Below are 23,188 nucleotides of genomic sequence, written 5' to 3'. Positions count from 1 at the left end.
TTAAATGTGCGCCTTTTTTCAATGCTGATTTGAAAGTCATTGAGAAATCAAAGGTGTTAAATATTTTTTTCCGCAAACAACCTTTCTGAATTTAAAACTAATCCTCGAAGTAATCATCTAGATTTTCAAAAGTATCGGTAATCTGATTACAATACTTGGCTGGTAATGTAACGATTACAGTTCCCGTTTTTAGTAATCCCTTCCACGTAATCCGTTACTCCCCAACCCTGTAAAAATAATAAAATAATGAAAAACCATTGAATGAGTAGGCGTGTTCAAACTTTTGACTGGTACTGTATATCAGGCAAGTCTTTTTATATTCCACAGAGTATTATCATATTAACTGTTCTGTACAGATAATGATCAGACTCACGTTACAAATGCTGGTTAACAATCCAATACATTTAGTTTAGATTGTTTCACAAAAGTAGTGCGCTAGTCTTTTACTAGTCCCGTATTAGCAGACCAATATTGACTTCATCAGCACAGGCAAATGGCTGCTGCAAGAAAACGTACGCTATCTGGATTTGAAGATGTGATAGACAGAAAAACAACGATTTTCAAAGACAGCGGCGAGAAGATACACGTTGCAGCCCTGATCCTAGCTAGGGGAGGCAGTAAGGGGATCCCCCTGAAGAATATAAAAGTTCTGGCCGGCGTCCCGCTCATCGGATGGGTTCTGAGAGCTGCCGTGGATTCCAAACAGTTTGACAGGTGATTCCGTTCAATCTACAATTGACTTTCCAATGTAGTTACAGTATATGGATTTGCTCGGAGGCTGTTAATAATAACTAGCTGCAACAAATGCATGTGACATTCTTGTTTTGCGTGCACGGATAATATTGTTCATCCTAGTGATAAAGTATATGTTGTCTATGATGATTGATGCATCTAGTCATATCTGTACATTATCAATTGTTTGTGTGTGAATATAAACCCATGTCCGATTCTTATTGAAATAGTTTGTCAAGAGGATGTTTGAAAATGAGCTGTCTCTGACTTTGTCTTGGCCACGCAAGACCGGATTGCATTGATGTAGCCTACTTGCAGTGGTGTATTTGCAGTACTTATGTCGTTTTGTTGGGTATCTGTACTTTACTTTACTATTTTTATGTATGAGTACTTTTACTCCACTACATTCCTAAAGAAAATAATTTACTTTTTACTCCATCAATTTTCCCTGACACCCAAAAGTACTCGTTACATGTTGAAAATGGTCCAATTCACACACTTATAAAGAGAACATCCTTGGTCATCCCAACTGCCTCAGATCTGGCAGACTCACTAAACACAAATGCTTAATTTCTAAGTCATGTCTGAGTGTTGGAGTGTGCCCCTGCCTATATCCATAATTATTATTTTTTTGTATCATGCCATCTGGTTTGCTTAAATACAAGGAATGTGAAATTATTTATACTTTTGATACTTAAGTATATTTAAAACCAAACACTTTTTAGTCTGTTACTCAAGTAGTATTTTATCGGGTCACTTTCACTTTTACTTGAGCCATATTCTGTAAAAGGTATCTTTCCTTTTACTCAAGGATGACAATTGGGTACTTTTTTCCACCACAGCCTACTTGTTACAAAGCCTGAGGAATCAACTTCTTAATTTCTTTCTCCCACCAGTGTGTGGGTGTCAACTGATCATGATAACATTGAGAAGGTGGCCAAGGCATGGGGAGCTCAGGTTCACCGCAGGAGCCCAGAGGTGTCCAAAGACTCCTCCAGCTCTCTCGACACTATCCAGGAATTTGCCCGATTAAACCCAGGTAAGGGGTGAATCTCAATTGTAATTTCCTTGATTCCTCACTCCTTGCCTCCTTCTCAAAATGCAATTAGAGGAGGAGATCTGAGAGGAGGAGATCTGAGTGGAGGAACTGCAAATCTTCTGCTCCAATGTGCTGTGAGAAGGAGACAAGGAGGGAAGTGTGAGGAATCAAGATAATACAATTGTGATTTACTCAATGGCATAGCAACAGGGAAGTATCAACGTTTTTTATAATTTATTGTGACAAAACCAGACCCTCTTTGATGCTTCACTGTCTTTGTTAGGACTCTTAAGCAGTGCTTTGTTATAGATGCCAGCCGTTAAAAGAAAATATGCAGAAGAACATATTAGCTAGACTACGGCTCTGGGGCGATATGTATCAAGCATCTCAGAGCAAGAATACTGATCTAGGATCAGATCCCCCCAGCCCATGTAGTCTTATTCATTGTGTTCTTTGAGGCAAAGCTGATTGTAAATGTCACGACTTCCGCCGAAGTCGGTCCCTCTCCTTGTTCGGGCGGCGTCACTGGCCTTCTAGCCATCGCCTATCCACTTTTTATTTTCCATTTGTTTTGTCCTTTGTCCTTACACACCTGGTTTCAATCCCCCAATTACTTGTTCATTACTTAACCCTCTGTTCCCCCAGGTTTGTTTGTGAGTGATTGTTTATTGTATTGCGGTCCGTTATTTGTGGCCTTGGATTTATTGACGTGTATTGTGATTATAGTTGAGTAAAATTGCATACATTACTCATATCTGCTGTCCTGCGCCTGACTCATCTACACCAGCTACACACAGAAGCATTACAGTAAATCTGTAGTCCTCCTCTGCTTCACTTGATACATACAACCTCCAGGGCTGTAGTGCCTGCTGCAGGTTTTCATTCCGGCCTTTTAATCAGAGCCTGAGAACCACTTGCTGGGAAACCAGATGTACGGTCTGACTCTCTACTCTCCAGCCAATCAGTGACCATTCTTGTCTAGCTAGGTAGAAACAAAACCAGCACGACTGTCATCAATGAAAATGCTCACGTTGTGTTGTCTTTTAATTCCATTTCTAATCTAAACATAATCCCAATCCGAGTAAATTGTTGCATATCAAGTATAAACAGAGTTTCAGTTGCTATCTTATTGATAGTGTGAGAGTGACCATAGACAACCCATGAATTTATCCAAATAATGTGGGACTCACTCCGTAGCTACAAATGTCAACAGTGACCAAATAGGTTTATTCATATCTCATATCATATGACTATCTAGTTAAATAATGGATAAATCAAATATCTGCTGTGTTGTGTTGACTTCTTCCAGAGGTGAATGTGATCTGTCACATCCAGGCTACGTCTCCCTGCTTGCACCCCTTCCACCTGAAGGAGGCCCTGGAGTTGATCACCAATCAGGGCTTCACGTCTGTCTTCGCCGTGGCCCGACAACACCACTTTCGCTGGCAGGAGGTCAAGAAAGGAGGTATGGGATAGCCATGTGTTTAGGGCTTCCCGGGATAGCCATATGTTATGTTTAGGGCTTCCCGGGATAGCCATATGTTATGTTTAGGGCTTTCCGGGATAGCCATGTGTTATGTTTAGGGCTTTCCGGGATAGCCATGTGTTATGTTTAGGGCTTTCCGGGATAGCCTTGTGTTATGTTTAGGGCTTTCCGGGATAGCCTTGTGTTATGTTTAGGGCTTTCCGGGATAGCCCTGTGTTATGTTTAGGGCTTTCCGGGGATAGACTTGTGTTATGTTTAGGGCCTTACACGTAGGTTTGTTTTCCCGGACACAGATTAACCCTATTCCTGGATTTTAATAAACGTAAATGGAGAATCTCCATTAAATTCTTTGTAGTCTAGGATTAGGCTTAATCTGTGCCTGAGGAAAAACTGTCCCTCACTTAATAAATTGTGTCAGCAGTTTGCCCTGGCCACATCAACATAGCCAGGAAAAACTTGAGTGGCCTAGATATGTTATATTTGAAAACACCTACCTAATACAGCTTGTTGTAAGACGCTAATGCTCAATGATAATGAATTGTTTATATAGGGCCTTTCACAAGCACAATACATGGAAGTCATCCCATCCACCACCAATCACTGTGTATCACAATAGAGGGATGAGGGGTGTTTAGACAAGTACGTCTTTTTTTCTCTGGACAAGGAAAATCGAATCAAATCAAATGTTATTGGTCACACACATATTTAGTAGACGTTAAACCTTTTAGGGCTAGGCGTCCCGCTAGCGGGACAAATTCCGGTAAAACTGGGGGGCGCTCAATTCAAATAAATAATAATACAAATGATGGATATTAAACATTTAGGTACATATAAGTGTCCTATATTGGTTGAACGCTTAAATGCTTGTTAATCTAACTGCACTGTCCGATTTACAGTAGCTATTACAGCGAAAACATATTTTTCCACCGGCACACAGGTTTCATGAATTCACAAATAGCGATTAAATATTCACTTACTTTTTGAAAATCTTCCTCTGATTTGTCATCCAAAGGGTCCCAGCTATAATATGTAGTGTCGTTTTGTTAGATAAAATCCTTCTTTATATCCCAAAAAGTCAGTTTAGTTGGCGCCATCGATTTGAGTAATCCACTCGTTGAACATGTAGAGAAAGGAATCTGAAAATCTACCCCTAAACGTTGTTTCAACAAGTCAAAATACGTTTCTATTTTCTCCTCAGATACCCTAAAATGTAATCAAACTAAAATATTTCTTACAGAAAGAAGTATGTTCAATAGGAAACTGATTTTAGCAGGTGCGTCCTGTCTTCATGGCGCGCACAAACACGAATTTCCAAGACTGTGTCCCTGTTCTAAAACTGATATTTCTTAACCTTTCTGATCTCCCCATCCCGGATCCGGGATCGTGAATACAGACTCAAGCTCATTACCATAACGCAACGTTAACTATTCATGAAAATCGCAAATGAAATTAAATAAATATGCTAGCTCTCAAGCTTAGCCTTTTGTTAACAACACTGTCATCTCAGATTTTCAAAATATGCTTCTCAACCATAGCAAAACAAGCATTTGTGTAACAGTATTGATGGCTAACGTAGCATTTAGCATTAGCATTCAGCTGGCAACATTTACACAAAAAAACAGAAAAGCATTCAAATAAAATAATTTACCTTTGAAGAACTTCAGATGTTTTCAATGAGGAGACTCTCAGATAGCAAATGTTCAGTTTTTCCTGAAAGATTATTTGTTTAGGACAAATCGCTCCGTTTTCTGCGTCACGTTTAGCTATGAAAAAACCCCTGTATCCAGGATTGTGTAAATCTATCAGCAAGCTCATTAGCATAACACAACGTTAACTATTCATGAAAATCGCAAATGAAATGAAATAAATATGCCATCTCTCAAGCTTAGCCTTTTGTAAACAACACTGTCATCTCAGATTTTCAAAATATGCTTCTCAACCATAGGAAAACAATCATTTGTGTAAAAGTAGCTAGCTAGCGTTAGCATTTAGCGTTAGCATTAGCGTTAGCATTAGCATCCAGCACGCAACATTTCAACAAAAACATAAAAGCCTTCAAATAAAATCATTTACCTTTGAAGAACTTCTGATGTTTTCAATGAGGATACTCTCAGTTAGATAGCAGATGCTCAGTTTTTCCAAAAAGATTCTTTGTGTATTAGAAATAGCTCCGTTTTATACATCACATTTGGCTACCAAAATAAATCCGAAAATTCAGTCCTCAAAACGCGAACTTTTTTCCAAATTAACTCCATAATATCGACTGAAAACATGGCAAACGTTGTTTAGAATCAATCATCAAGGTGTTTTTCACATATCTCTTCATTGATACATCGTTCTTGGACACATGGTTTCTCCCCTATATCAAATGGAAAAGTACGAGCAGCTGGCAATTGCGCACCGAATTCCACGCAGGACACCAGGCGGACACTTGGAAAATGTAGTCTCTTATGGTCAATCTTCCAATATGCCTACAAATACGTCACAATGCTGCTAAGACCTTGGGCGAACGACAGAAAGTGTAGGCTCATTCCTTGCGCAATCACAGCCATATAAGGAGACAATGGAAAACAGAGCTTCAGAAATTCTGCTAATTCCTGGTTGATGCATCATCTTGGTTTCGCCTGTAGAATGAGTTCTGGGGCACTTACAGACAAAATTCTGAAGATTCTGAAACTTCAGAGTGTTTTCTTTCCAAAACTGTCAAGAATATGCATAGTCGAGCATCTTTTCGTGACAAAATATCGCGCTTAAAACGGGAACGTTTTTTATCCAAAAATGAAATAGCGCCCCTAGAGATCTAACAGGTTAATCGTTTTTGAAGTTACTAGTCTGAAAACTTGAATATAGACTGCTGACACGCTGTGGAAACCATAGGAATTATGACCTAATATTGCCATTCACAGGTTTAGGGTTAGGGATAGCATTAGGGTTAGATTCTGGTTGGTTTTTCTTTGGATTTTCTCCTACCATATCTATTGTGTTATATTCTCCTACATTATTTTAACATTTCTACAAACGTCAAAGTGTTTTCTTTCCAATGGTACCAATTATATGCATATCCTGGCTTCAGGGCCTGAGCCACAGGCAGTTTACTTTGGGCACGTCATTCAGGAGGAAATTGAGAAAAAAAGGGGCCTAGCCCCAAAATGCAGGTGTAGCAAAATGCATGTGTTCCAAACTCCAAAAGTGAAGTAGTATCTAACAATTCACAACAATACACACACATCTAAAAGTAAAAGAATGGAATTCAGAAATATATAAATATTAGGGCGAGCAATGGCTGAGTGGCATTCACTAAAATACAGTAGAGTACAGTATATACAGTGAGGGAAAATGTATTTGATCCCCTGCTGATTTTGTACGTTTGCCCACTGACAAAGAAATGATCGATCTATAATTTTAATGGTAGATTTATTTGAACAGTGAGAGACAGTATAACAACAAAAAAATCCAGAAAAACACATGCCAAAAATTTTATAAATTGATTTACATTTTAATGAAGGAAATAAGTGTTTGACCCCTCTGCAAAACATTACTTAGTACTTGGTGGTAAAACCCTTGTTGGCAATCACAGAGGTCAGACGTTTCTTGTTGTTGGCCACTAATTTTGCACACATCTCAGGAGGGATTTTGTCCCACTCCTTTTTGCAGATCTTCTCCAAGTCATTAAGGTTTCGAGGCTGACGTTTGGCAACTCGAACCTTCAGCTCCCTCCACAGATTTTGTATGGGATTAAGTTCTGGAGACTGGCTAGGTCACTCCAGGACCTTAATGTGCTTCTTCTTGAGCCACTCCTTTGTTGCCTTGGCCGTGTGTTTTGGGTCATTGTCATGCTGGAATACCCATCCACGACCCATTTTCAATGCCCTGGCTGAGGGAAGGAGGTTCTCACCCAAGATTTGATGGTACATGGCCCCATCCATCATCCCTTTGATGCGGTGAAGTTGTCCTGTCCCCTTAGCAGAAAAACACCCCCAAAGCATAATGTTTCCACCTCCATGTTTGACGGTGGGGATGGTGTTCTGGGGTCATAGGCAGCATTACTCCTCCTCCAAACACAGCGAGTTGAGTTGATGCAAAAGAGCTCCATTTTGGTCTCATCTGACCACAACACTTTCACCCAGTTGTCCTCTGAATCATTCAGATGTTCATTGGCAAACTTCAGACGGGCATGTATATGTGCTTTCTTGAGCAGGGGGACCTTGCGGGCGCTGCATGATTTCAGTCCTTCACGGCATAGTGTGTTACCAATTGTTTTCTTGGTGACTATGGTCCCAGCTGCCTTGAGATCATTGACAAGATCCTCCCGTGTAGTTCTGGGCTGATTCCTCACCGTTCTCATGATCATTGCAACTCCACGAGGTGAGATCTTGCATGGAGCCCCAGGCCGATGGAGATTGACAGTTCTTTTGTGTTTCTACCATTTGCGAATAATCACACCTGTTGTCACCTTCTCACCAAGCTGCTTGGCGATGGTCTTGTAGCCCATTCCAGCCTTGTGTAGGTCTACAATCTTGTCCCTGACATCCTTGGAGAGCTCTTTTGTTTTGGTCATGGTGGAGAGTTTGGAATCTGATTGATTGATTGCTTCTGTGGACAGGTGTCTTTTATACAGGTAACAAACTGAGATTAGAAGCACTCCCTTTAAGAGTGTGCTCCTAATCTCAGCCCGTTACCTGTATAAAAGACACCTGGGAGCCAGAAATCTTTTTGATTGAGAGGGGGTCAAATACTTATTTCCCTCATTAAAATGCAAATAAATTTATAACATTTTTGACATGCATTTTTCTGGATTTTTTTGTTGTTATCTGTCACTCACTGTTCAAATAAACCTACCATTAAAATTATAGACGGATCATTTCTTTGTCAGTGGGCAAATGTACAAAATCAGCAGGGGATCAAATACTTTTTTCCCTCACTGTACATATGAAATGAGTAAAACAGTATGTAAACACTATTAAAGTAACTAGCGGTCCATTTAAAGTGATCAGTGATTCCATGTCTATGTACCTAGGGCAGCAGCCTCTAAGGTGCAGGGTTGAGTAACCGGGTGGTAGCCAGCTAGGGATGGTTATTTAACAGTCTGATGGCCTTGAGTTAGAAGCTGTTTTTCAGTCACTCGGTCCCAGCTTTGATACACCTGTACTGACCTCGCCTTCTTGGATGATATGGGGGTGAACAGGCCGTGGCTCGGGTAGTTGTTCTTCTTGATGATCTTTTTGGCCTTCCTGTGACATCGGGTGCTGTAGGTGTCCTGGAGGTCAGGCAGTGTGCCCCCTGTGATGCGTTGGGTAGACTGCACCACCCTCTGGAGAGCCTTACGGTTGTGGGCGGAGCAGTTGCCGTACCAGGCGGTGATACAGCCCGACAGGATGCTTTCAATTATACATCTGTAAAAGTTTGTGAGGGTCTTAAGGGCCAAGCCGAATTTCTTCAGCCTCCTGAGGTTGAAGAGGCGCGGTTGCGCCTTCTTCACACTGTCTGTGTGGGTCGACCACTTCAGATTGTCAGTGATGTGTACGTCGAGAAACTTGAAGCTTTTCACCTTCTCCACTGCGGACCCGTCAATATGAACAGGGGCGCGCTCTCTCTGTTGTCTCCTGAAGTCCACGATCAGCTTCTTCGTTTTGTTGACGTTGAGGGAGAGGTTATTTTCCTGTCACCACTATTTTCCTGTCACCACTCCGCCAGGGCCCTCACCTCCTCCCTGTAGGCTGTCTCGTCATTGTTAGTAATCAGGCCTACGACTGTTGTGTCGTCTGCAAACATGGTGATTGAGTCGGAGGCATGGCCACACAGTCGTGGGTGAACAGGACTAAAGTAGGGGCTAATTACACACCCTTGTGGGGCCCCTGTGTTGAGGATCAGGGAAGTGGAGGTGTTGTTTCCTACCTTCACCACCTGGGGAAGGCCAGTCAGGAAGTCCAGGACCCAGTTGCACAGGGCAGGATTCAGACCCAGGGCTTCGAGCTTAATCATAGTATTAACCCTAGTTAGAACCTATTAACTGATATTGATTATTTTGCTCTCTCCTCTTCAGGTAGTGTAGCCACCAAGCCACTGAACCTTGACCCGTCTAACAGGCCCCGGAGACAGGACTGGGATGGAGAGCTGTGTGAGAACGGATCTTTCTACATTCATACCAGAGCGACAATAGAGAAAGGCCTGCAGGTAACTGGCACTATACCCCATCGGGGCCCATAGTCACAAAGTGTTTCAGGATAGGATTGTTGATCTAGGATCAGTTTTCCCTTTTCTATCATTATTAATGAGATTGTATGGGCAGGGAGGACCTGATTCTAGATCACCACTCCTATCCTGAGACGCTTTATGAACAGTGGTCCTGATGTGCATGTCTGCTGCAGGAGGTGAACCCTATTTTCCTCATGTGATCAATAATGTTTAGTCATTCAGTGGATGTGAGCTTGACCAGAGACACACTGAGAAATCGACTTACTGATCTATAATTCTAGATATTCTATTGTCAACTGCCGTTGTTTCAAATGATAATTAAAATCCCCTTTCTCTTGCATTGTCTTTCTCAGGGGGGAAAGTGGGCTTACTATGAGATGTTGCCAGAGTACAGTGTGGATATCGATGTGGATATCGATTGGCCCGTGGCAGAACAGAGAGTACTGAGGTAGTCTGAAGTCACTGACTCAGAGCTTCTCTCTCTCTCTCTCTCTCTCTCTCTCTCTCTCTCTCTCTCTCTCTCTCTCTCTCTCTGTCTGTCTCTGTGTGTGTGTGTGTTTACTTGAACAAACTTAATCGGTGTCCCTTCCACAGGACGGTTGAGCTAATGTAGGCTAATGCTATTAGCATAAGGTTGTAAGTAACAAGAACATTTCCCAGGACATAGACATATCTGAAATTGGCAGAAAGCTTAAATTCTTGTTAATCTAACTGCACTGTCCAATTTACAGTGGCTATTACAGTGAAAGAATACCATGTTATTGTTTGAGGAGAGTGCACAATTTTGAACATGAAAATATATGAATAAACAAATTAGGCACATTTGGGCAGTCATGATACAACATTTTGAACAGAAATGCAATGGTTCATTGGATCAGTCTAGAACTTTGCACATACACTGCTGCCATCTAGTGGCCAAAACCTAAATTTCACCTTGGCTGGAATAATACATTATGGCCTTTCTCTTGCATTTCAAAGATGATGGTCCAAAAAAAATACAAAAGAACGTTTGGTTTTTTCTTTGTATTATCTTTTACCAGATCTATTGTGTTATTTTCTCCTACATTCCTTTCAAATGGTAACAATAATATGCATATCGTTGCTTCAGGGCCTGAGCTACGGGCAGTTAGATTTGGGTATGTCATTTTAGGCAAAAATTGAAAAAAAGGGCGGATCCTCAATAGGCAACACAATAAACATTGATGTAACACAGAGGAGTCGTTATACAAATGTATTTCCCTGTGTGTTCTGGTACGACAACTGCTTGGCATTCGACCGCAAGGCGCTACGAAGGGTAGTGCGTATGACCCAGTACATCACTAGGTCCGAGCTCCCTGCCATCAAGGAACTTAATACCAGCCACCTAAATCATGCACTGCAAGTGGTACCGATGCACCAAGTCTGGAAACAACAGGACCCCCAAGCTATAAGACTGCTAAATAGTTAGTTAAATAGCAAACCAATAGCTACTTGGAATATCTGCAATGACCGTTTTTGTAATAATCTCTTTTGACTCATCACATGATGTTTATCTAGCCCGTTGTCCTAGTCACTTTATCCTTACCTATATGTACATATCTACCTCAACTACCTCGTATCCCTGCACATTGACTCGGTACTGGTAGCCAAGTTATCAATTACTCATTGTGGATGTATTACTTGAGTTCATTTTTACTTTTTTCCCCTCTCTCTCTGCATGGTTGGGAATGGCCCGTAAAAGTGAGCATTTCACCTTTAGTCTACGCCAGTTGTCTGCGAAGCATGTGACCAATAAGATTTCTTGATACAATTGTATTTGATTTGTTCCTCTCCAGGTTTGGTTACTTTGGCCTGGACAAGCCTGAGGCGGTGCGTCTGCTGCTGTGTAACGTCTCCGGCTGTCTGACTGACGGCCGCGTCCTCATCTCTGTCTCTGGAGAGGAGATGGTCTCTGTCAACACCAGAGATACCACGGGTATCCGCATGCTGCAGGGAGAGGGCGTGGAGGTACGTCGACTGTAGATATAGAACACATAGAACATATAGGGCATACACCAGAGAGGGAAAGGAGATACGGTTGCAAAGATAACGTGATGAATACGGATGATGGAAGATCGACGTCGATTCGGCGTTGGAATTTAAAAGATCACGTGGTAACAGCAAATAGTGACAGACAGGCTTTATTTTTTTTTTTTTTTTTTTACAGTTGAAAGAGAATCCCAATCATGTGATTACTGCTTCCACAAATACATGTGTTGTCTATGTTGTAAATAGGAATTTCCAGGTGAACAAAAAGGAGAGCGTTGGTAAAGTCAATCTAAAATATATCGGTTTTATTACAAGTTGCAACAGGGAGACACCATCCAGCCCAGAAGCAGAGAAAACGTCTAACTGACCTCTTGGAGACGGGGCCTTTTCTATCCTAATCAGACAGCACCAAATGTTCAGTAAACACCAACACCAGAAAGACTTGTAGAAAGACAAAACAAAAAGGCAGCGACTGTCAGCTGCTACAGAATCACAGTGTTCACAGGATGTCATCAGTACAATACAACAGTGAATAATCAGTGTGTCCTTGTACAGTCTGGCGTCAACCACTATCAACAGATAGGAGAATAATCCATAACATTCAGTATCAAGTCTAGTGACCATCAACCTGCACCTTGAGTGTCACAAATAGAACACTGGAAATCATGTGTATTACAGGAACTCAAAATATGCTAAACATTGTGTTGATCACTCTATAAACTAAAGATGAACTTTAGTCATCTTAAATTTCCCAATTACATATGAAGAAGAGGAGACAATTCATTGTTTTGATAGTGAAGTTAGAGGTCATCCATACTCAACAGGGGCGGCAGATAGCCTAGTGGTTAACCGAAAGGTTGCTGGATCGAATCCCCGAGCTGACAAGGTAAAAATGTGGCGCTCTGTCCCTGAACAAGGCAGTTAACCCACTGTTCCCCGGTAGGCCGTCATTGTAAATTAGAATTTGTTCTTAACTGACTAGTTAAATAAATAAGAATAGGCGGACTGTGATCTGGACCCAGAACGGGGTCAGACTGCGGGTTCTGACCAAGTTTTTAAAATAATAATTATATAAATATAAATACAGTTTGGGGGGAGGGGGACATTTTGTCAGGATTTGACTCATGGTATGATCTGAACACACATAAGACATGGAACATGTGTAGAATTGCAGGCAAAGAGTTTTAAAACTGCACATTTTTCTCTCTGCCAACAGGAGGGGTGCGAACAGTTTGGGGTTGCGAGGTAGAGGTTGGTTAATATGCTGATAAATGACAATATCCATCCGAACCTTTGCCATCTCGGAAATTTGTGTGACCAGACCTTCTGAAATAGTATTAGAATATAATGACTTTATTTTTCCAGAAGACACTTCAGTTGTGGCAAGTCAGATAAGATAAAGATATATAGTAAACAAAAAAATGGCAACATTCACACGACAGATACAAATTCTTACAAGATATATATACACTTTGTGTACAAAACATTAAGAATACCTGCTCTTTCCATGACAAACTCACTGGGTGAAATATGATCCCTTATTGATGTCACTTGTTAAATCAACTTCAATCAGTGTAGATGAAGGGGAGGAGACAGGTTAAAGAAGGATTTTTAAGCCTTGAGACATGGATTGTGTATGTGTGCCATTCAGAGGGTGAATGTGTGCCATTCAGAGATTGAAGTGCCTTTGAATGGGGTATGGTAGTAGGTGCCAGGCACACCGGTTTGTGCCAAGAACAGCAACGCTGCTGGGTTTTTCACACTCAACAGTTTCCCGTGTGTATCAAGTGTGTACCACCACCCAAAGGACATCCAGGGAACTTGACACAACTGTGGGAGTCAACATGGGCCAGCATCCCTGTGGAACGCATTCGACACCTTATAGGGTCCATGCCCAATGAATTGATATTAGCAACTCAATATTAGGAAGTGTGTTCTTAATGTTTTGTGCACTGTGTATATATTAGATAAATATAAGTCACAAACATCTAATTTCCTTTAAAAGCCATGCTATATAAAAAAAATAAACCCCTGTTAGATACCCGAGTCCAGCACAGTAGCCAAGTTACTGTCTGCCCCTGGTACGTCTAGATAAGCCACAGCTCATCACTGAAACCACCACCCATTAAACACACACAGGCTACTATTTACTCTAGCTGTCATGTGTATCATGTTTCAGGAGGAGACCCAGATGCCGACAGTGTCGAAGTAACACCATTTATTGCTAGAACAGGGGGCAGGCAAAATGACAGGTCAAGGGCAGGCAGAGGTCAGTAATCCAGATCAGAGTCTAAAAAGGTACAGAACGGCAGGCAGTCTCGGGTCAGGCAGAGGTCAATAATCAATTTTTTCAGTTTTCCTGCAAATTTCCTTCAATTCTACACGTTTTTAATGATAACTGATGAGCCATCGACCCACCCCGGTCGGTGGTTGGACCATGCTCACCACAAGTTTAGAAAGCTGGCTGCTAGACTAACTTAACGATCTTTTTTTTAAAAATGACTGACTTGGGCTAATTGAGTGACTGCTGATGCACAACCAAATTTTGAAATTGTACCTTGTGACCTCTGACCAGGTGATCCTGATCTCGTCCAGTGAGGACCTGACCAAGGCCTTGGCTGACAAGCTGTCCCAGAGAACGGGCTGTGAGGTCAGACAGCTGGGCAAGGACATCCAGGGTGAGGCCAAAGCCATGATGGACGACAGGGATCTGGGCTGGAAGGAAGTCGCATATATGGGTAAACTCACTATTCTTTTCACTTTCACAACTGACTACTAGTACTAATATTACTACTACATTTACTTGTTTAGTGATCATTTGTAAAGTGGCTCTCTATTTGCCTTCTGCATGTAGGTTAGGCTACCACTGCAGAAAACTACTGGCATTGTTCTGAGTTCATGTCACTGTCAGTCAATTGATATTTATGGGCAATGTCAGCTGTCAAGTCCTGGAGAAATTGAGATTCAATTTCTATACTGAACAGAAATGTAAACCTAACATGTAAAGTGTTGGTCCCATGAAACATGAGCTGAAATAAAAGATCCCAGATATTTTCCATATGTACAAAATGTTTATTTCTCTAAAATGTTGTGCATAAATTTGTTTACATCCCTGTTAGTGAGCATTTCTCCTTTGCCAATATAGTCCATCCACCTGACATGTGTGGCATATCAAGAACCTGATTTAAACAGCATGATTGTTACACAGGTGCACCTTGTCCTGGGGATAATAAAAGGCCACTCTATGTGCCGTTTTGTAACAAGTTTTCTCAGGTTTTTGAGGGAGCATGCAATTGGCATGCTGACTGCAGGAATGTCCACCAGAGTTGTTGCCTGAGAATTGAATGTTCATTTGTCTACCATAAGCCGCCTCATCTGGCACATCAAACCGTCCTCATAACCACAGACCACGGATAACCCCGCCAGCCCAAAGACCTCCACATCCAGCTACTTCACCTTCGGGATTATCTAAGAACAGCCTCCCGGATAGCTGATGAAACTGTGGGTTTCAGAAACCGTCTCAGGGAAATTGTCAGAAACCGTCTCAGGGAAGCTTATCTGCTTGCTCGTCATCCTCACCAGGGTCTTTACCTGACTGCGGTTTGGCGCCGTAACCGACTTCAGTGGGCAAATGCTCACCTTCAATGTCCACTGGAACGCTGGAGAAGCGTGCTCTTCACGGACAAATCTCTGTCTTTATTTCAATTGACTGATTGCCTTATATGAACTGTAGCCTCAATTGTTGCATGTTGCGTTTATTTTATGTTCAGTGTATGATTTCAGTAATTCATTTTTAAGATTTCCCTAAACCCAAAATTGGAAACTATTCATAAAAAAAAATCAATTTCTATGATTTCCTTAAATCATGTAATGTTTTTGCATATTTTATCCATGTTGTGTTTTTGCAACATACTAATCATCCTATGAATACTTCCAGAACCACCTTATGGACACTTTAATAGATAAACAAACTCATCTCACCCCTCCATTCCATCCCTCCTACAGGTAACGATGCACCAGATGTTGACTGTCTGAACCTGGCTGGGCTGAGTGCAGTACCCCGGGATGCCCCAGTGGTGGCAATCAATGCTGCTAAATACTCCTGCCACAATGTTGCAGGCCTCGGGGCTGTGAGGGAGTTTTCGGAACTCATCCTGCTGCTCAAGAAGAAGGCCAAGTCTCAGATGGAACAGGACCGCATCCACAGAGATACATTCTAAACTCTAGAATGGGTTCTAAAGTCACAGAGATACATTCTAAAGTCACAGAGATACATTCTAAAGTCACAGAGATACATTCTAAACTCTAGAATGTGTTCTAAAGTCACAGAGATACATTCTAAAGTCACAGAGATACATTCTAAAGTCACAGAGATACATTCTAAAGTCACAGAGATACATTCTAAACTCTAGAATGTGTTCTAAAGTCACAGAGATACATTCTAAACTCTAGAATGTGCTCAAACTCTAATCTGGCTCAGATATGTTCTAAACAAAGAGTTGCATTCTTGTAGCCTGAGTGCCAGTCTGTCTTTACTCGCTTGCCAGCTCCTTGTCATTCCAAACATATTTGGCATTACAATTCCAAAAAGAGTTAACTAGAGAGCAGAAACAGACGGGCAGTCAGGTAATTTTATTCTAGACTATCAGACAAACCTAAACTCGTGCCTGTGCTAAAGATTAGGCTAAATGACCTTGAAGCTTATTGACAATCCTCAATACTTTCTCTGGAGTATTTACTCACTTTCATGCACTTAGCTCAGGCTGAGCTAACACCTTATAAACTCAGCAACAAAAAAGGAACGTCCTCACTGTCAACTGCGTTTATTTTCAGCAAACATGTGTAAATATTTGTATGAACATAACAAGATTCAATAACTGAGACAAACTGATCATGTTCCACAGACGTGACTAACAGAAATGTAATAATGTGTCCCTGAATAAAGTGTGTGTGTGTGTGTGTGGGGGGGGGGGGTCAAAATCAAACGTAATAGTCAGTATCTGGTGTGGCCACCAGCTGCATTAAGTACTGCAGTGCATCTCCTCCTCATGGACAGCACCAGATTTGCCAGTTCTTGCTGTGAGATGTTACCCCACTCTTCCACGAAGGCATCTGCAAGTTCCTGGACATTTCTGGGGGGAATGGCCCTAGCTCTCACCCTCCGATCCAAAAGGTCCCAGACGTGCTCAATGGGATTGAGATCTGGGCTCTTCGCTGGCCATGGCAGAACACTGACATTCCTGTCTTGCAATAATTAACGCACAGAAGAGCAGTATGGCTTGTGGCATTGTCATGCTGGAGGGTCATGTCAGGATGAGCCTGCAGGAAGGGTACCACATGAGTGGGGAGGATGTCTTCCCTGTAACGCACAGCATTGCGATTGCCTGCAATGACAACAAGCTCAGTCCGATGATGCTGTGACACACCGCTGCAGACCATGACGGACCCTCCACCTCCACCTCGACCCCGCTCCAGAGTACAGGCCTTGGTGTAACGCTCATTCCTTTGGTGATAAATGGAATCTGACCATCACCCCGGTGAGACAAAACCGCGACTCTTCAGTGAAGAGCACTTTTTGCCAGTCCTGTCTGGTCCAGCGACAGTGGGTTTATGTCCATAGGCGACGTTGTTGCCGGTGATTTCTGGTGAGGACCTGCCTTACAACAGGCCTACAAGCCCTCAGTCCAGCCTCTCTCAGCCTATTGCGGACAGTCTGAGTACTGATGGAGGGATTGTGGGTTCCTGGTGTAACTCAGGCAGTTGTTGTTGCCATCCTGTACCTGTCTCACAGGTGTGATGTTCGGATGAACCGATCCTGTGCAGGTGTTGTTACACATGGTCTGCCACTGCGAGGACGATCAGCTGTCTGTCCTATCTCCCTGTAGCGCTGTCTTAAGCGTCTCACAGTACGGACTTTGCAATTTATTGCCCTGGCCACATCTGCAGTCCCCGTGCCTCCTTGCAGCATGCCTAAGGCACCCTTTACAATGTTTAAACCCTTACAATGAAGATATGTGAAGTTATTTTGATTGTTACGAATTATCTTTGAAAGACAGGGTCCTGAAAAAAGGGACATTTCTTTATTTTGCTGTGTTTATCAAAAGGTGTGCATAATTATTAGGCAGCTTCATTACCTCAGGTAAAATGGGCCAAAAAAAAGAGATGTAACTGACACTGAAAAGTCCAAAATTGTAAAATGCCATTCAGACGGATGCAACATTCTTGAAATAGCTAAACTATTGAGGCGTGACCACCGGACAATCAAACGGTTTGCTGCGAATAGTCAACTGGGGCGCAAAAAAAACACAGGGAGGAGAAAAGGTGCAGATTAACTGCAAAAGACTTGAGAATAATTAAACGTCAAGCTACCAGGAACCCACTCTCCTCCAGTGCCACCATATTCCAGAACTGCTACCTACCTGGAGTGTCCAGAGGTACAAGGTGTCAAGTGCTCAGAGACATGGACAAGGTCAAGAAGGCTGAAACACGACCACCACTGAATAAGATTCACAAGTTGAAGCGTCAAGATTGTGCAAAGGTATACCTGAAGACAGGTTTATGGGTCAGATTAAATGAGTGTGACTGTTGATGGACCAGGTGGATGGGCCCGTGGCTGGATCAGTAATGGACACAGGGGCACCACTTCGAGTCAGGCACCAGCAAGGTGGAGGAGGGGTACTGGTATGGGCTGCTACCATTAAGGATGAGGTAGTTGGACCTTTTTGGGTTGAAGATGGACTGAAACTCAACTCCCAAACCTGCTGCCGGTTTCTGGAAGATTCTTTCTTTAAGCAGTGGTACAGGAAGAAGTCCTCAGCATTCAAGAAGCCCATGATCTTTATGCAGGACAATGCTCCATCACCTGCATCCAAGTACTCCACTGCCCGAATAATGACCTGGCCCCCTTCCTCACCTAATTTAAATCCTATTGAGAACTTGTGAGCCCTTCTCAAATGTGAGATTTACAGTGAGGGAAGAGAATACACGTCTTTGAACAGCATTTGGGAGGCGGTGGTTGCTGCTTCCGTGAAAGTTGATCGTGAACAGATCAAGAAACTGACAGACTCCATGGATGGAAGGCTCATGACAGTTGAAAAGAAAAGAAGGCTAGCTATATTGGTCACTGAAAGGCCAAAAATGTTATGTCATTTTGTGTTATGTTACACTTACACTAAAAACAGAGAATAAACAAGTTGGGAGAAATTATTTTTGTAATTTAATAATTCTGCACACTTATATATTCCCCTGAGAAAGACAACTCACGTTTCCTTTGTTAAACATTCAGGTTTGAGGTTCAAAAACATTTGATTGACTGAGAGCGTGGTGTTTGTTCAACAATAAAATGAATCCTGAGGAATACAATTAGTCTAATAATTGTGCACGCAATATATATACAGTGCCTTGCGAAAGTATTCGGCCCCCTTGAACTTTGCGACCTTTTTCCACATTTCAGGCTTCAAAAATAAAGATATAAAACTGTATTTTTTTGTGAAGAATCAACAACAAGTGGGACACAATCATGAAGTGGAACGACATTTTTTGGATATTTCAAACTTTTTTAAATAATCAAAAACTGAAAAATTGGGCGTGCAAAATTATTCAGCCCCTTTACTTTCAGTGCAGCAAACTCTCTCCAGAAGTTCAGTGAGGATCTCTGAATGATCCAATGTTGACCTAAATGACTAATGATGATAAATACAATCCACCTGTGTGTAATCAAGTCTCCGTATAAATGCACCTGCACTGTGATAGTCTCAGAGGTCCGTTAAAAGTGCAGAGAGCATCATGAAGAACAAGGAACACACCAGGCAGGTCCGAGATACTGTTGTGAAGAAGTTTAAAGCCGGATTTGGATACAAAAAGATTTCCCAAGCTTTAAACATCCCAAGGAGCACTGTGCAAGCGATAATATTGAAATGGAAGGAGTACCAGACCACTGCAAATCTACCAAGACCTGGCTGTCCCTCTAAACTTTCAGCTCATACAAGGAGAAGACTGATCAGAGATGCAGCCAAGAGGCCCATGATCACTCTGGATGAACTGCAGAGATCTACAGCTGAGGTGGGAGACTCTGTCCATAGGACAACAATCAGTCGTATATTGCACAAATCTGGCCTTTATGGAAGAGTGGCAAGAAGAAAGCCATTTCTTAAAGATATCCATAAAAAGTGTTGTTTAAAGTTTGCCACAAGCCACCTGGGAGACACACCAAACATGTGGAAGAAGGTGCTCTGGTCAGATGAAACCAAAATTGAACTTTCTGGCAACAATGCAAAACGTTATGTTTGGCGTAAAAGCAACACAGCTGAACACACCATCCCCACTGTCAAACATGGTGGTGGCAGCATCATGGTTTGGGCCTGCTTTTCTTCAGCAGGGACAGGGAAGATGGTTAAAATTGATGGGAAGATGGATGGAGCCAAATACAGGACCATTCTGGAAGAAAACCTGATGGAGTCTGCAAAAGACCTGAGACTGGGACGGAGATTTGTCTTCCAACAAGACAATGATCCAAAACATAAAGCAAAATTTACAATGGAATGGTTCAAAAATATACATATCCAGGTGTTAGAATGGCCAAGTCAAAGTCCAGACCTGAATCCAATCGAGAATCTGTGGAAAGAACTGAAAACTGCTGTTCACAAATGCTCTCCATCCAACCTCACTGAGCTCGAGCTGTTTTGCAAGGAGGAATGGGAAAAAATGTCAGTCTCTCGATGTGCAAAACTGATAGAGACATACCCCAAGCGACTTACAGCTGTAATCGCAGCAAAAGGTGGCGCTAGAAAGTATTAACTTAAGGGGGATGAATAATTTTGCACGCCCAATTTTTCAGTTTTTGATTTGTTAAAAAAGTTTGAAATATCCAATAAATGTCGTTCCACTTCACGATTGTGTCCCACTTGTTGTTGATTCTTCACAAAAAAATACAGTTTTATATCTTTATGTTTGAAGCCTGAAATGTGGCAAAAGGTCGCAAAGTTCAAGGGGGCCGAATACTTTCGCAAGGCACTGTATATATATATATATATATATATATATATGACATTAATTTGTAGGCGATTTTGATTGTTTTTCTCACCACTTTTTAATTTTGTCTTAATGTTTTTTGAACGTAGTAGGACATTGATTTGAGTTGCTTTGAGATTCTTGTTGGCTTGGTTGTTTACTTCCGTAGTGTATTTTGCTTGCAATTTGTTTGTGAAATGCTGTATGATGTACTCATAAATGAAAGAAAAAAGAATTGTAATTTGGCATGGTGTCATATGCATTAATTTTTATAAAGCTGCACCATTTTCTCTTCACCCTATTGCAAAATGTATAGAACTGTAGAAAATGTAAATTCTCTCTCAACCGTCAAGAGGGGGGGACCACTAAAATGTTTTGCCACCACCAACAAAATCTCGTCTAGGACCCCCAAAAGGCTAGAGCCGGCCCTGCATGGATTACAGTTAGTGGTAAACCAGAGACTGTTACCCAGATTATATTGAGATTTTAGGTCAGTTGCCTACCCACAATATACCATAATGTCAAATTGTAATTCTATTTTAAGAAATACTTACAAATTCATTACAAACAAAAAGTTTGTTGGGTGGGCTATTAACATGTGCTGAAAACAAAGCGTTATGTTTGGCAAAATCCAAAACATCCCTGAGTACCACTCTTCATATTTCCAAGCATGATGGTGACTGCATCATGTTATGTGTATGCTTGTCATTGGCAAGGACTAGGGAGTTTTTTGGGGGATAAAATGAAAAAAATAGAGCTAAAAACAGGCAAAATCCTAGAAGAAAACCTGGTTCTCTGCTTTCCAACAGACACTGGGAGACAAATTCACCTTTCAGCAGAATACACTAGAGTTGATTACCAAGATGACATTGAATGTTCCTGAGTAGCCTAGTTAAAGTTAGCTTAAATTATCTAGAAAATATATGGCAAGATGTGAAAATGGCTATCTAGCAATGATCAACAATCAAGTTGACAGAGCATGAAGAATTTTCTTAAAGAATAAAGTGCAAATATTGTACAATTCAGGTCTGCAAAGCTCTTAAGGTGACTTAACTAGAAAGAATCACAGCTGTAATCACTGCCAAATGTAACTTGAACGTCTAACTTGCCTCAGGGGGTTGAATACTTATGCCATCGTGCTCCTCTTCCTCATGTTACTCTTCGTCATCATCTCCATCGCCTCCTGCAAGTGGAAGATGAGCAAGGTGCTGGGAGGCCTCATGTTTTTACTGTACATCTTCTTCCTGGTAACCAGCGTCATGCTGGAAGACAAGATCATCGTGTGTCCCATCTCCATCTGAAGGCCCCTCTTCAACCCCAACCTCCTGGAAACACAAACACACCTTCTCTCTCACACACACATACAGTTCACACAATCATTTGATCCTCCCGTTGTCAATGGGGGCTTCCATTGGGAGGAGCAGTAGAAAACTAGCCCGACTTGATTGATTGATTTCAAATGCCCGAGCACAATCAGTAGATTATAAATCGTGAATTTTTAGCAGGGCAGACGGACCTGTCGATGATTGATTGATTGATTCATGACGCTACTGCCCAATGGGATAGGTTTCTCTCCACATCACATGACCATATTCAAGAGCATCATTGGTTTAAATCCGTTGTTGACTGAAAGACCTGTAGGTTTTCAATCCAACCCCAGTTGTAACTAACCTGATTCAGTTAATCAGCCAACTAATTATTAGAATCAGCTGTGCTTGACTATAGTTGGAGCAAAAACCTACAGGACAGTAGCTCACTTGGGAAAAGTTTGGAGAATCCTGACTATAGTAGTCTAATTGCATCACAACAATTAAGTCATTTTCTTATAAAACTTTAGAACATGCCCAATTTTGCCATACTTGTACCATAATGGTGATTTGTTATATTATCACATCCTAGTGGGCATAACTGGTTAAAAATGTATTTTCTAACAGTTTTGCGGTGTTAACGTCTTTTGAACCAGAACCTTCCAGAAGGACAACCATCCCTGCAGAGGAACTCTGGAGCTCTGTCAGAGTGACCATCGGGTTCTTGGTCATCACCCTGACCAAGACCCTTCTCCCCCGATTGCTCAGTTTGGCAGGGCGGCCAGCTCTAGGAAGAGTCTTGGTGGTTCTAAACTTCTTCCATTTAGGAATGAGGCTACTGTGTTCTTGGGGACCTTCAATGCCACATAATTTTCCCCCAGATCTGTGCCTCAACATAATCCTGTCTCGGAACTCTACGGACAATTCCTTTGACCTCATGGCTTGCTCTGACATGCACTGTCAACTGTGGGACCTTATATAGACAGTTGTGTGCCTTTCCAAATCATGTAAAATCAATTGAATTTACCACAGGTGGACTCCAATCAAGTAGTAGAAACATCAAGGATAATCAATGGAAACAGGATGCACCTGAGCTCATTTTCAAGTCTCATAGCAAAGGTCTAAATACTTATGTAAATAAGGTATGTTTTTAATTAATACATTTGCAAAGTATAATTGATTGATCTTTCATTTTCACATGGATTCCTGGTAAATCTGGTTGAGAGAATGCCAAGAGTGTGCAAAGCTGTCAAGGCAAAGGGTAGCTACTTTAAATCATCTCAAATATATTTAGATTTGTTTAACACTTTCTGTTAGTACATTATTCCATATTTGTTATTTCATAGTTTTGATGTCTTCACTATTATTTTAAAATGTAGAAAACAGTAAAAAAAATAAAGAAAAACCCTGGAA

At 41.6% G+C, this 23,188-nt stretch overlaps 1 protein-coding gene and 1 long non-coding RNA gene across 2 annotated transcripts; one reads left to right on the top strand and one right to left on the bottom strand.

The window, feature by feature from the left end:
* Nucleotides 1–349: 349 nt before the first annotated feature.
* LOC110497426 (N-acylneuraminate cytidylyltransferase-like) lies at nucleotides 350–16,294 on the top strand. Its single transcript, XM_021573527.2, has 8 exons — nucleotides 350–714; nucleotides 1,629–1,771; nucleotides 3,081–3,236; nucleotides 9,301–9,431; nucleotides 9,806–9,900; nucleotides 11,267–11,438; nucleotides 14,035–14,197; nucleotides 15,465–16,294. Exons 1-8 carry the CDS (start codon nucleotides 494–496, stop codon nucleotides 15,677–15,679), a joined length of 1,296 nt encoding a protein of 431 aa, XP_021429202.1. The 5' UTR covers nucleotides 350–493; the 3' UTR covers nucleotides 15,680–16,294.
* LOC118941459 lies at nucleotides 14,038–22,518 on the bottom strand. Its single transcript, XR_005037665.1, has 3 exons — nucleotides 21,595–22,518; nucleotides 15,441–15,616; nucleotides 14,038–14,174 (listed from the first exon to the last, which is right to left on the bottom strand). It is a non-coding gene; the product is annotated as an uncharacterized LOC118941459 (long non-coding RNA).
* Between the last annotated feature and the right edge of the window lie 670 nt (nucleotides 22,519–23,188).

This window comes from Oncorhynchus mykiss, chromosome 19 (assembly GCF_013265735.2).
Source record: "Oncorhynchus mykiss isolate Arlee chromosome 19, USDA_OmykA_1.1, whole genome shotgun sequence".
NCBI lineage: Eukaryota > Metazoa > Chordata > Actinopteri > Salmoniformes > Salmonidae > Oncorhynchus > Oncorhynchus mykiss.
Note: the sequence above shows the minus strand (reverse complement) of the source record. Positions and strands in the feature narration are given on the sequence as shown.